Source organism: Scatophagus argus, chromosome 21 (genome assembly GCF_020382885.2).
Source record: "Scatophagus argus isolate fScaArg1 chromosome 21, fScaArg1.pri, whole genome shotgun sequence".
Classification (NCBI taxonomy): domain Eukaryota; kingdom Metazoa; phylum Chordata; class Actinopteri; family Scatophagidae; genus Scatophagus; species Scatophagus argus.
The window spans coordinates 18,852,999-18,862,838 of NC_058513.1; the positions used below are offsets into that span (position 1 = coordinate 18,852,999).

The 9,840-nt window shown below is 40.5% G+C and overlaps 2 protein-coding genes across 2 annotated transcripts; one reads left to right on the top strand and one right to left on the bottom strand.

Annotated features, from left to right (window-relative positions):
- The first annotated feature begins 1,990 nt into the window (after positions 1-1,990).
- On the top strand, positions 1,991-5,903 carry LOC124053126 (stonustoxin subunit beta-like). The gene is made up of 4 exons (XM_046378091.1): positions 1,991-2,075; positions 2,334-2,433; positions 3,763-5,238; positions 5,353-5,903. Exons 2-4 carry the CDS (start codon positions 2,343-2,345, stop codon positions 5,901-5,903), a joined length of 2,118 nt encoding a protein of 705 aa, XP_046234047.1. The 5' UTR covers positions 1,991-2,075; positions 2,334-2,342.
- Positions 5,904-7,339: 1,436 nt separating this feature from the next.
- Positions 7,340-8,397, bottom strand: LOC124053238 (stonustoxin subunit beta-like). Its single transcript, XM_046378283.1, has 3 exons — positions 8,331-8,397; positions 8,186-8,249; positions 7,340-7,934 (listed from the first exon to the last, which is right to left on the bottom strand). The coding sequence occupies exons 2-3, from the start codon at positions 8,238-8,240 to the stop codon at positions 7,372-7,374; spliced, it is 618 nt and encodes a 205-aa protein (XP_046234239.1). The 5' UTR covers positions 8,241-8,249; positions 8,331-8,397; the 3' UTR covers positions 7,340-7,371.
- Positions 8,398-9,840: the final 1,443 nt, after the last annotated feature.

Here is a 9,840-nt window from a genome sequence, read left to right on the forward strand (position 1 = left end):
CATTGCTGTGTAATCCTGTACGTTTCCTGTCTCAATATCTGAAAATGTTATGTTATGTTATGTGTTCTTTATATCATGTTATAGTTGTAAAAGTGATTTTATGCAATGACAACTACTTGATCTGAGTCATGTTCCATATGTCAAACCTGTGTCATATCGTAGGTGCAAAACCTGTTTCTGGTTTCAGAGTGCTGGAACATGTTTAAACCTTTCTCACAAAAATGCTGAGAAGATGGGAAAGTTTTTCTAATTAAAAATGATTGATGGCAGAAAAAAAAAATGACATAAATTTTTTCCTGACAAGAACAAAATGTGCTTTTAAAAACGCTGCACAAAAAAAGAAACACGGCTGAATTGAACAAGTTTGTCAACAGAACTTCAATACAACCAGCTCAGTAAATAATTTTTACAAGACAAAAGAGTTTTTATTTCATCGGATGGAGAGACCAGATGAGAGACTCTTGACGTTGTGTACATTTTTCAGGAGATTTGACAGACAGGCATCTGTGTATTTAACAAAAAGAACTTTAAACAGGACTGCGGGTTTAATGATTATTATAATTATATCTAAATGTTATTCTGTTTTCATTTCTTGAATTGAACAGAATTAACATGATGCAAGTAGTCAAATGGTGAATAATTGTAGAGAGGGTTAAAACAATGACTCCTAATCCTGCAAGTTATCCAGAAAGGTGTGTCTCTGAGCGATGACACTTTTGTACAAATCATCCTTTTACAGGGGTTTCATGTACTCCCTAATAAGACTACATGTATGATTGAAGACTCTAAGCTTTCAAATACAGTTTGCCTGTACTAACGGACCCATCGCTGTCTTTGTGATCTTTAATGATATGTTTTTTAATTGCCACTGGACGCTGTGTCCATGAAATCTCTGACTGTGCGGAAGTGAACAGGGTAAAAGTAAAGAATGTTTAAAATAAGAAAGCCTATTTGAACAACAAAAGAATTCAGATTCAGATACAGGTGGAGCTGACAAACCTTAAAACAGTGTTCTTCTTTCAGTCAGTCTGGCTCGGTTTGTGGGATGTGACTACAACAACGAGCAGGACAGGCAGACCATAGATGGATGTTCTGGGAGACTCCAGGCAGTGATAACCAAAAGAAGATCGAACAGCAAACAGCAACAGATATTTCTTCTTATTGTGTGGACTCTTTTTTTCACGGCTTGAGGCGGCTTTTTCTTCTGCTCTTCTGAACCCTCTAGTCTGACATGATGGACACTGTTCCTTGGTAGTGTGAATCACAACTCTGTCTGAGGGTTTGAGGACTTTAAATGTTATAAAAATCAACACATGTGGAGACTGGCGATAGTAGTTTACTTTGCGCAGTCACTTTTTGCCTCCTTCCTTGTCAAGAAGTTTGGCTTTGTTCTTCTGCAAACCATTTTTTGCTCACTATATTCCCATAATCACATTTTCTTGACAAAGCACAGACAATTGGTTGAAGATGCTGACTACTTGGCAGTACTCTTAAAGCTTATGTTATGTGCAATCCTGTATATTTCTTGTTTCAATCCTGAAAATGTTAATACATTTTGAATGTGTATCTGACCCTTCTGTCTCCACTGCGTTCCCTCTTTCATGTCATGCGTATTCCTTATATCATGTTATAGTTGTAATAGTGGGTTTACGTAATGACAACTACTTTGGTTCATTTTAAACTCCATGGCCTGATTCATGTTCTTTCTGTCAAACCTTATATCTCATATATAATCAGAACACTGGAACATGTTCAGACCTTTACCACAAAATGTTGAGATGATGGGAAAGTTGTTCTAATAAAGCTTCTTCATTTCTGCTGTGTGATGTAACCAGTATGATTTTCAACATACATGAAGCATTTAGGGCAAACAGGCAAGTTGGGGCCAAATAGTAGTTTCATAACTAAAGGTGTTTTGAAGGGAGGAGACAGTGGAAGAGAGTGTCTGACAGGATATAAATACTCTCACAGCATCAGGGATCATCACACTGGCAGCTCCAGCTGGAAGCCAAGAAGAAGAAGAAGGAGAAGAAGACTTGCACACAACTCAGCTCATCAGCTCACACCTTCACCAGGTGAGGACAAAGTGGGTGGACAGAAATGGAGGATGACAAAAATGCATTTATGTTTAGACTTTCACTGAACTCCAATTTGTGTAAAGCCATCACTGTCAGACTAATCTCTATAGAGGAAAATACTGCATGTGTAAGTACAGTGAACTGTCGGCCTTCCTGGTTTTTGTTTTTATCATCCTTCCTGTTGAGGAAACTTGATTCCCAGTGTTCGGGACGACAGTGTAAATGAAGCACTGAAGTCTGTGTGGTCACTTACAGGTTGGAGAAATGGCCTCTGATAACATGAAGGTTGTTGCCCTGGGTCAACCTTTCACCCTAGGAATGCTCTATGATGCTCGGAAAAATGAGCTTCTCCCAGGTAAGCCTTGACTTAAACTTAATAAAACTAAACAGGCTTTTCAAGTCCAGCCAGCCAGAAATCCTCTATTGGATTGAGGTCTGGGCTTTGACTTGGCCCCTCCACCTAGCATACCTAGACCTGTATGCTTCAGGTCTTTGTCTTGCTGGAAAATAAATTCTCTCATGGTTCTCTTGCAGACTGAATAAAAATATTGAATTGAATCATATTGTCCTCCAGGATTTTCATAGATTTCGCTGCATTCATTGTACCCTCTACCTTTACAAGCCTTGCCCAAGCTTGCTGCATCCCTACAGCACGATGCTGCCATAATTATAGCGAGGAATACTGAATAACCAGTGACTGGACCCTCCAGAAACATGTGTCTTTATACTACAGTCACTGGAGAGACATTCACTGTAGTCGGGTAATCTCAATTTCAATCATTCTGAAACTACCAGCACCAATTGGTTGGACCTGTGCTGAATTAGTTCAGTCAGTTTAAAGGGGATGAATATTTCACAGGAAACTGAGGTATAAAAATAAAAAACTACAGTAAACCAGCAAGATTCTAAAAACCATCAAGTTCAGTTCCTTTCAATTCAATTCAGTTTATTTATATATTCACAACAAAAGTTATCTCATGACACTTTCCAATTAGAGCAGGTTGAGAAGAAACTCTTTCATTAAATTGTAAATAGAGAGAGCCCAACATTCCCCCTTGACCAAGCACTTGGCCACAGTGGCGAGAAAAAACTGCCTTTTAGAAGGCAGAAACCTCGGAGCAGACCCCGGGTCTAGGTGGGCGGCGGAGAGAGAGAGAGAAAAAGATAGGCAGACAAAGAGAGAGGGAAAGGGGGTGGGGCGTGAGAGAAGGAGCACACAAGCAGAGATGCATAGCAGCAGTAATAATACCAGAAGTACTGGAATTGTAGATAATGATAATGACAATGAAGTATACAGAAGGTACTATGGTGATTATGATAGCAATATTAGTAACAATAATAATGGTAGTAGCTACAGCAGAGTAGTAATGGTACTAAAAACAAGATTATTTTTTCAATAAGGAAAGATTGAAGATTATGACTGAACAGTAGTAATCACAGTAACTTTCGAGCAGGACTGCAGCAGAAGGTCCATCCACGATCCATGAGAACCTGAGAGAAAATAAAGAACAAGGACATCAGGTGATGTCAAGGGATGAATCAAACAAACAAGCAAATGTATTAGTTGCTGAAAAATTAAGAACCTGCAACATGCACAAACATAAAGGATTATGATTAGGTCCTTTGTAATGTTATGTTAACAAAAATATTTTTCTGCTATTTGGTGTTTTTCCATTTTCTATAGGTTTGAGACTGTGGGATGATGAAACTCTACAAGCAAAAATAACTGAAACCAGTAAGCCCTTCAGTGAATTTGAAATTACTGCATCTGACACCATTGAATCCAGGTCTTCCATGCTGAAAGTTGATGCTTCTCTCAAGGCCAGTTTCCTTGGGGGACTGATTCAAGTTGGAGGATCTGCCAAGTATCTGAATGATAAGAAACAGTTCAAAAATCAGAGCAGAGTGACGTGTCAGTACAAAGCTACCACCAACTTCAAGGAGTTGTCAGTGTTAGACCTTGAAAACCTGAACAACCAGCAGGTAGATGTTATTGAGAAGGGCTCAGCAACTCATGTAGTCACAGGCATCCTGTATGGGGCAAATGCTTTCTTTGTGTTTGACAGTGAAAAGGTAGATGCCAGCAGCGTTCAGGACATCCAGGGCAGCATGGAAGCTGTGATAAGGAAGATCCCCTCATTTAGTATTGAGGGCAGAGTTGACATCAAGCTGACAGAAGAAGAAAAAGATCTGACCAACAAATTCTCCTGCAAATTCTATGGAGATTTCATTCTTGAAAGCAACCCTGCAACATTTACAGATGCAGTGAAGACCTACGTAGAACTTCCAAAGCTACTGGGAGGGAATGGAGACAACAGTGTTCCACTGGAGGTCTGGCTGATGCCACTGAACGTTTTTCACTCTAAAGCAGCTGGGCTGGTGAGTGGGATCAGCGTTGGACTGGTGAGGAAGGCACAGGATGCTCTGCAGGAATTAAGAGAAATCAGAATGAGGTGCAATGATTCTCTGGTTGACAAAGTGGTGCAGAATTTTCCACAGATTCAAGCTGAGTTAACCAGATTCCAACAGTTGTGTGATTACTATGAGTCCAACCTCAAGCGGACCATGGCAGAGAAATTCCCCCTCATCCGTGAAGGTAAAGAAGATGAGAGCTCAGTAAACCAACTCCTCGACGACAGACAGAAGTCACCATTCAGCTATAAAAATCTAGACAAGTGGCTGGATCAGAAAGAGAGAGAAATCAACATCATCAAGTCCTGTGTAGATACCATGGATGGAATGAAGATTGTCCAAAGTCAGTCAGAGCTGGACAGAGAGGTTCTTGCTCCAGGTGTAGAAGAGGCCCTGTGCTTTGTTTTCACTTCCCTGGAGGTCAAGACCAGGGTCCCTGACCCTGGTCTTGATGTGATGGATGCCTTCTTGGCGGCACATAAAGTTAAAAGCACCGGTGAAGACCTGTGGTACTACTCAGATGAAAGAATAACCAAAATGAGAGAAAAAGCAGAAATTGTTCGTGGTTTTGCCAAAGCACTGAAGGGCAGCAGCCGATTTCTTTTCCTGATAGGAGCCATTGATAACAACAAACACAAAGGAGCAACCATCTACCATTACAGAAATGGCATCCTGGTCACTGATGACTTTTCAAACCCCGACCTTCCTCCTGTGAAGAGCATCACAGACAGTAAAGATTTGATTTGGTGTAAGTAATTGAAATGCTTTGAGTAAAAACTATCCTGTATAATTTCCTCTCCTCCAGAAACCTGTTTGACCATCACAACGATTGATAGCACATTTTGTTTTCTCTCTCCATCAGATGCCACTGATCTCACCCTGGATCCAGACACTGCATACAACAAACTCATTCTGTCTCAAGAAAACAAAAAGATATCCTATGGAAACTGGCAGTCGTATCCTGATGTCCCAGAGAGGTTTAATGAACTTCCTCAAGTGTTGTGCAAAGAGGGGTTAACTGGGCGCCATTACTGGGAGGTGGAGTGGAGCAATACTTCTAATGATTCTGTGTATGTATTGTTAGGGTACAAGGGAGTTGATAGAAAAGGAAAAGGTAAAGGGGCCGAACTTGGAAATAATGATATATCGTGGGTTTTTGGCAAAAGATCTGATACAAACACACTTAAGACCTTTCATAATGATAAGGAAATAAAATTACCTATTCCCTCTGGAGGCCTCAATAGAGTTGGGGTGTTCCTGGACTGCCCTGGTGGCACTATGTCCTTCTACAAAGTCACCTCTAACAGACTGAGTCACCTCCACACCTACAGCGCCACATTCACTGAGCCTGTTTACCCAGGCCTGTGGGCTGCACGCGACAACAACTATGCATACTTTTGTTCATTTGCATAAGAACAATGACAAGGATTTGTTAGATCCTTGGTCTGCTAATAGGTTAATGTACTTACATTTAAAGTTTACAGAAAAACTTAACACCCCATTTTAGCCTCAACATGTACCACTTACTAATTAGTAAAAATGCATTCAAATCCAGAGGGAATGATAGGATAATTAATGGTGTCATAAAGTGACTATACATGTCATTATGTTTGAGTTTTAAGCCTTTTTCCCAAACTGACTTTTGCTTCACAACTTCACCGTCAGTTTGAATTTCTCTCAGCTATTTTTTATGGTAATTTTCTATCCTATTGATGATTAGCTTCAATCAATCACATCAGTATGCTGAAATAAAAAGTCATAGCTTAGCTGGTTGGGTTGAATTTATTAAGCCAGGCATAAGATTACCTTAAGTGCATATTGATGAAATTTGAATGTTTGCTCCTTTTCTTCTTTGTGCTTTGTGTATCTTCTTAAATGACAAGAGGAATCTTTCAGTTTTTCTCAGGTGTGTACCTTAAATCTGGCATCAGTTTATTAATTTAAACCACTGCTCACAGCATTTTGTCAGAATTTTAAACACACTGCTGATGTTTACTGACACTGAAACACCTGTTGGATATGTTCACTGTTCTCTTGAGCAGAATATTCAATAAAGTGGAGACCTCAGCTTACCACTGTGTGCTACGTCCTTATTTCCTGTTGATTTCAAAGTTGAGTGTCACAAAGGTTTAAAGCTCAATCCTTTCTGGAACTTGTAAATCATAAATCCAGGACATAAAGTGACTTTCTCTCTTCACTGTATCATATAATATCACAGAGGAAAGTAACATATGTTAAGCCTGTACATGATTTTTAACAGTATGTTTATTAGCTTTTCTGAATTCAGAAAGGGCTGCCAGATTTAGTAGAACTGATCTGATCTGAGTGATCTGAGCCTTCACTGGTCTGAAGTAGCAATTCTCAGCAGCAGATATCTTGGAGTGATCTATAAAGGTCATCCTGGTAATAGAATTCCTTATCAATAAGAAGCAAAATAAGCAAAAATCAAAACCTCAGGATCATTGACAGACTTACTACCAGCCTTCACATCACTGGTTGTTATCACATTGGCACAATTATCTCTTATGTTCTTATAATTATTAAAAAAGTACTTCTTACAAAATGTAGTGCGCTGTGAGGTGCACAATCCAGTTTCAGTTTTCAGTAGAGGTCAAGTTTCAAACGTGTAAACCTCACCAGCAAATCATTTTGACTCAACTGATACAAGGACTTACAACAGACAGTTACAACTGAAAACATATCTGTGATGTGCCAAACAGTGAAAACTGATTGAGAATCTGTGAATCACAAACTGGTTTGTGATGAAGGCTGCACATAGAACAAACATGAACCAATCAAGAACCCTGGTCCCTCTGGGATTTAAAGCTAAAATGGCTTAAATCTAAAGCCACATTCATCTCAACATTCTTCATCACTGCTCTTATATGAATCCAGTCAGGACTAAGTAATTGCCACATTTTCCAACCCAGAAGCATGGGTACACAGACTCAGTGAACTTGGCCTGAAAGGTGTAGAGGTGAGTCGGGTCACCAAAGGAGACATTGTAGAAGGACAGAGTGCCAGCATCATAGTTCAGTAACACCCCAACCCTTTTACAGCCACCACAGGGAAAAGGACCCTGCCACACCTTACCATTGTGCCATGCTCTGAGTACAGGTTGTGGTGAACCAGGTGAAGCATATTGGCCAAAGCACCAAGACATGGGATTGTTTCCAAACTGGCTGTCTGAGCTTGTTGATTTTCTGTCAGTCTCACCGTATGCGACCCCTACATAAACAGATTCATCAGGACTGGTGCTCCATTCTACCTCCCAGTAAGAGCTCTCCTTCAGGCTGTCTCTAGAAAACACCTGAGGATGTGCAGCAAACCTCTCTGGGCGATCAGGATATGACTGCCATGCTCCATATGTTGCCTTTCTGTTTCCCTCAGACAGAGTGAGGCGGTTGTTTGCAGTGTCTGGATCCAGCGTGAGATCACGGGCATCTGATGGAGAGAGCAAAACAAAATGTGTTAGTACTCATTCTGCTGGCCATTAGTCATTAATAAGCTGTATTATGACTCAAAAAGCATGGACACGTTTTCTTATCTTCTTATCATGTGTATCAATGTTAAATAGGTTGAAATAGTGTTACAGCTGTATGAATGGTTTTTAAAGTTCCTGTTAGCAGAGCTGTGACAGGCACATATATTTAGAAATATCTTTTAAACAAGAGAGTAGTGGAGTCAAGACTTACATGCCATCAGATCACTTTTCTGAACATCAGCAGGTGCTTTGGTCTTTGAGGCCATTTCTCCAACCTGTTCAGAAATGCAAGGTAAGTGAACACACAGCCTTCAGTACTTCATTTACACTGTCTTCATCTGGAGGACTTTCCTCACCTGGTGAAGGTGTGATGATCAGCTGAATTGTGTGCGAGTCTTCTTGACTTCCAACTGGAGCTTCCAGTCTGATGTTCTGTGATGCTGCAACATTATTTATATCCTATGAGATGTTTTCTTCTACTGACTCCTCCCATGGCACAGCTCAAGACAACAACCATTTTGTAATGTAACAGGTAAATATTTCAATGGAGTTCCTCCACTGAAATTTGAGTATAAAGATGTTTTCAAATTTATATTTTATAATATTTATAAAATATAAAATATAAATTTATAATATTTGAACAGCTTTCAATGTTTCAAAAGAGTTATGTATGGTCAACAAGGTGCTACCCTAACATGAGACGGACAGGCGTCAGTAAAACAGAGTAGCGTGGACTTCTGGTTGGTGAGCGGAATGGAGTAGTGGTGTTTTTCTAGACTCCTGCCACGCATTTTCCATTTTGACCACAAATTATCTTAACCCTTAGGAGTCGACAGACGCGCTGGCGCGTCCTTATCACAAGACCACTTTAAGACGACGTAGCTGCAAGACGCAGCCTCGCTGAATCCCAGTTTTTTTTGTGTCGAAAGTGGGCACTTCAAACTATATACCAGTTTTTAAATTTTGTTAATATGTCAAGTAAAACCCGAGTTATGATAAAAAATATACGCACTGTTTTTTTCATGACCATTGCCATCACGTTTGGTGCGTGTTTGGGGCGCGCATTTTATTCAAGAAGACGCAGTAAACACCAGCGCATTGAGCGCACTTCATTCAGCGCATTTCAGCGCATTTTCCCAAGTCGGATTTTAGAGTTTTGTGTGATTTTAGGTCCAGTGTGTCAATACAGTATGTCAAAATGAAAAAAACAACAGTAAATCACACTTGTGAGGTTGTGCTGATCAAAAATGATTCCAAAATGGCAAGATACTGACAATTATACATGACTTCAGAGGGTTAAAGTTGGTGCATTTAGTAACTTCGACACATCAAAACCTGCCTTAAAGTGTCTTACAAGCCAACATGGCATCTAGGACGAGCAAACCGGACAAAGAGAAGAAAAAAACAGAACAAGCTTCTGCGGCTAACCCTGCTATCGATAATGCCACGCTGGCTAGCATGCTAGCCGACCTCAGAGCGGATTTGCTAACTAAACCGCACTCTCTTTCTGTCAGATTTGAAAACAAGCTTGCTGCCATTGATACAAAATTGGATGGGTTGCAGTTCACGGTGAACAATCACGAACAGCGTATTTGCGATGTGGAATCTGGGCTGAACCAACTGCAACTTCTAGAAACACAGGTAACCTCTATGGCTGAAGATAACGCAAGGCTGAAAGCTAAGCTCACAGACCTAGAAGGGAGAAGCAGACGGTGCAACATTCGTCTCATAGGTGTGCCTGAATCAGTCGAGGGTGCAGGGCCAACGACTTTTTTTTCTAAGTTCTTGGTTGATGTGATGGGACAAGATGTGCTACCCTCCCCTCCTGAGCTCGAGAGGGCTCATCGTGCCCTTAAACCCAAGCCA

Bases quoted from the DNA above. Each gene is read 5' to 3' on its own strand.
- LOC124053126 (XM_046378091.1), top strand. From the start codon at position 2,343: ATGGCCTCTGATAACATGAAGGTTGTTGCCCTGGGTCAACCTTTCACC. The intron at 2,434-3,762 runs GTAAGCCTTGAC...CATTTTCTATAG, and splicing joins GAAAAATGAGCTTCTCCCAG to GTTTGAGACTGTGGGATGAT. The intron at 5,239-5,352 runs GTAAGTAATTGA...TCTCTCCATCAG, and splicing joins CAGTAAAGATTTGATTTGGT to ATGCCACTGATCTCACCCTG.
- LOC124053238 (XM_046378283.1), bottom strand. From the start codon at position 8,240: ATGGCCTCAAAGACCAAAGCACCTGCTGATGTTCAGAAAAGTGATCTG. The intron at 7,935-8,185 runs GTAAGTCTTGAC...TCTCTCCATCAG, and splicing joins GAAAAGTGATCTGATGGCAT to ATGCCCGTGATCTCACGCTG.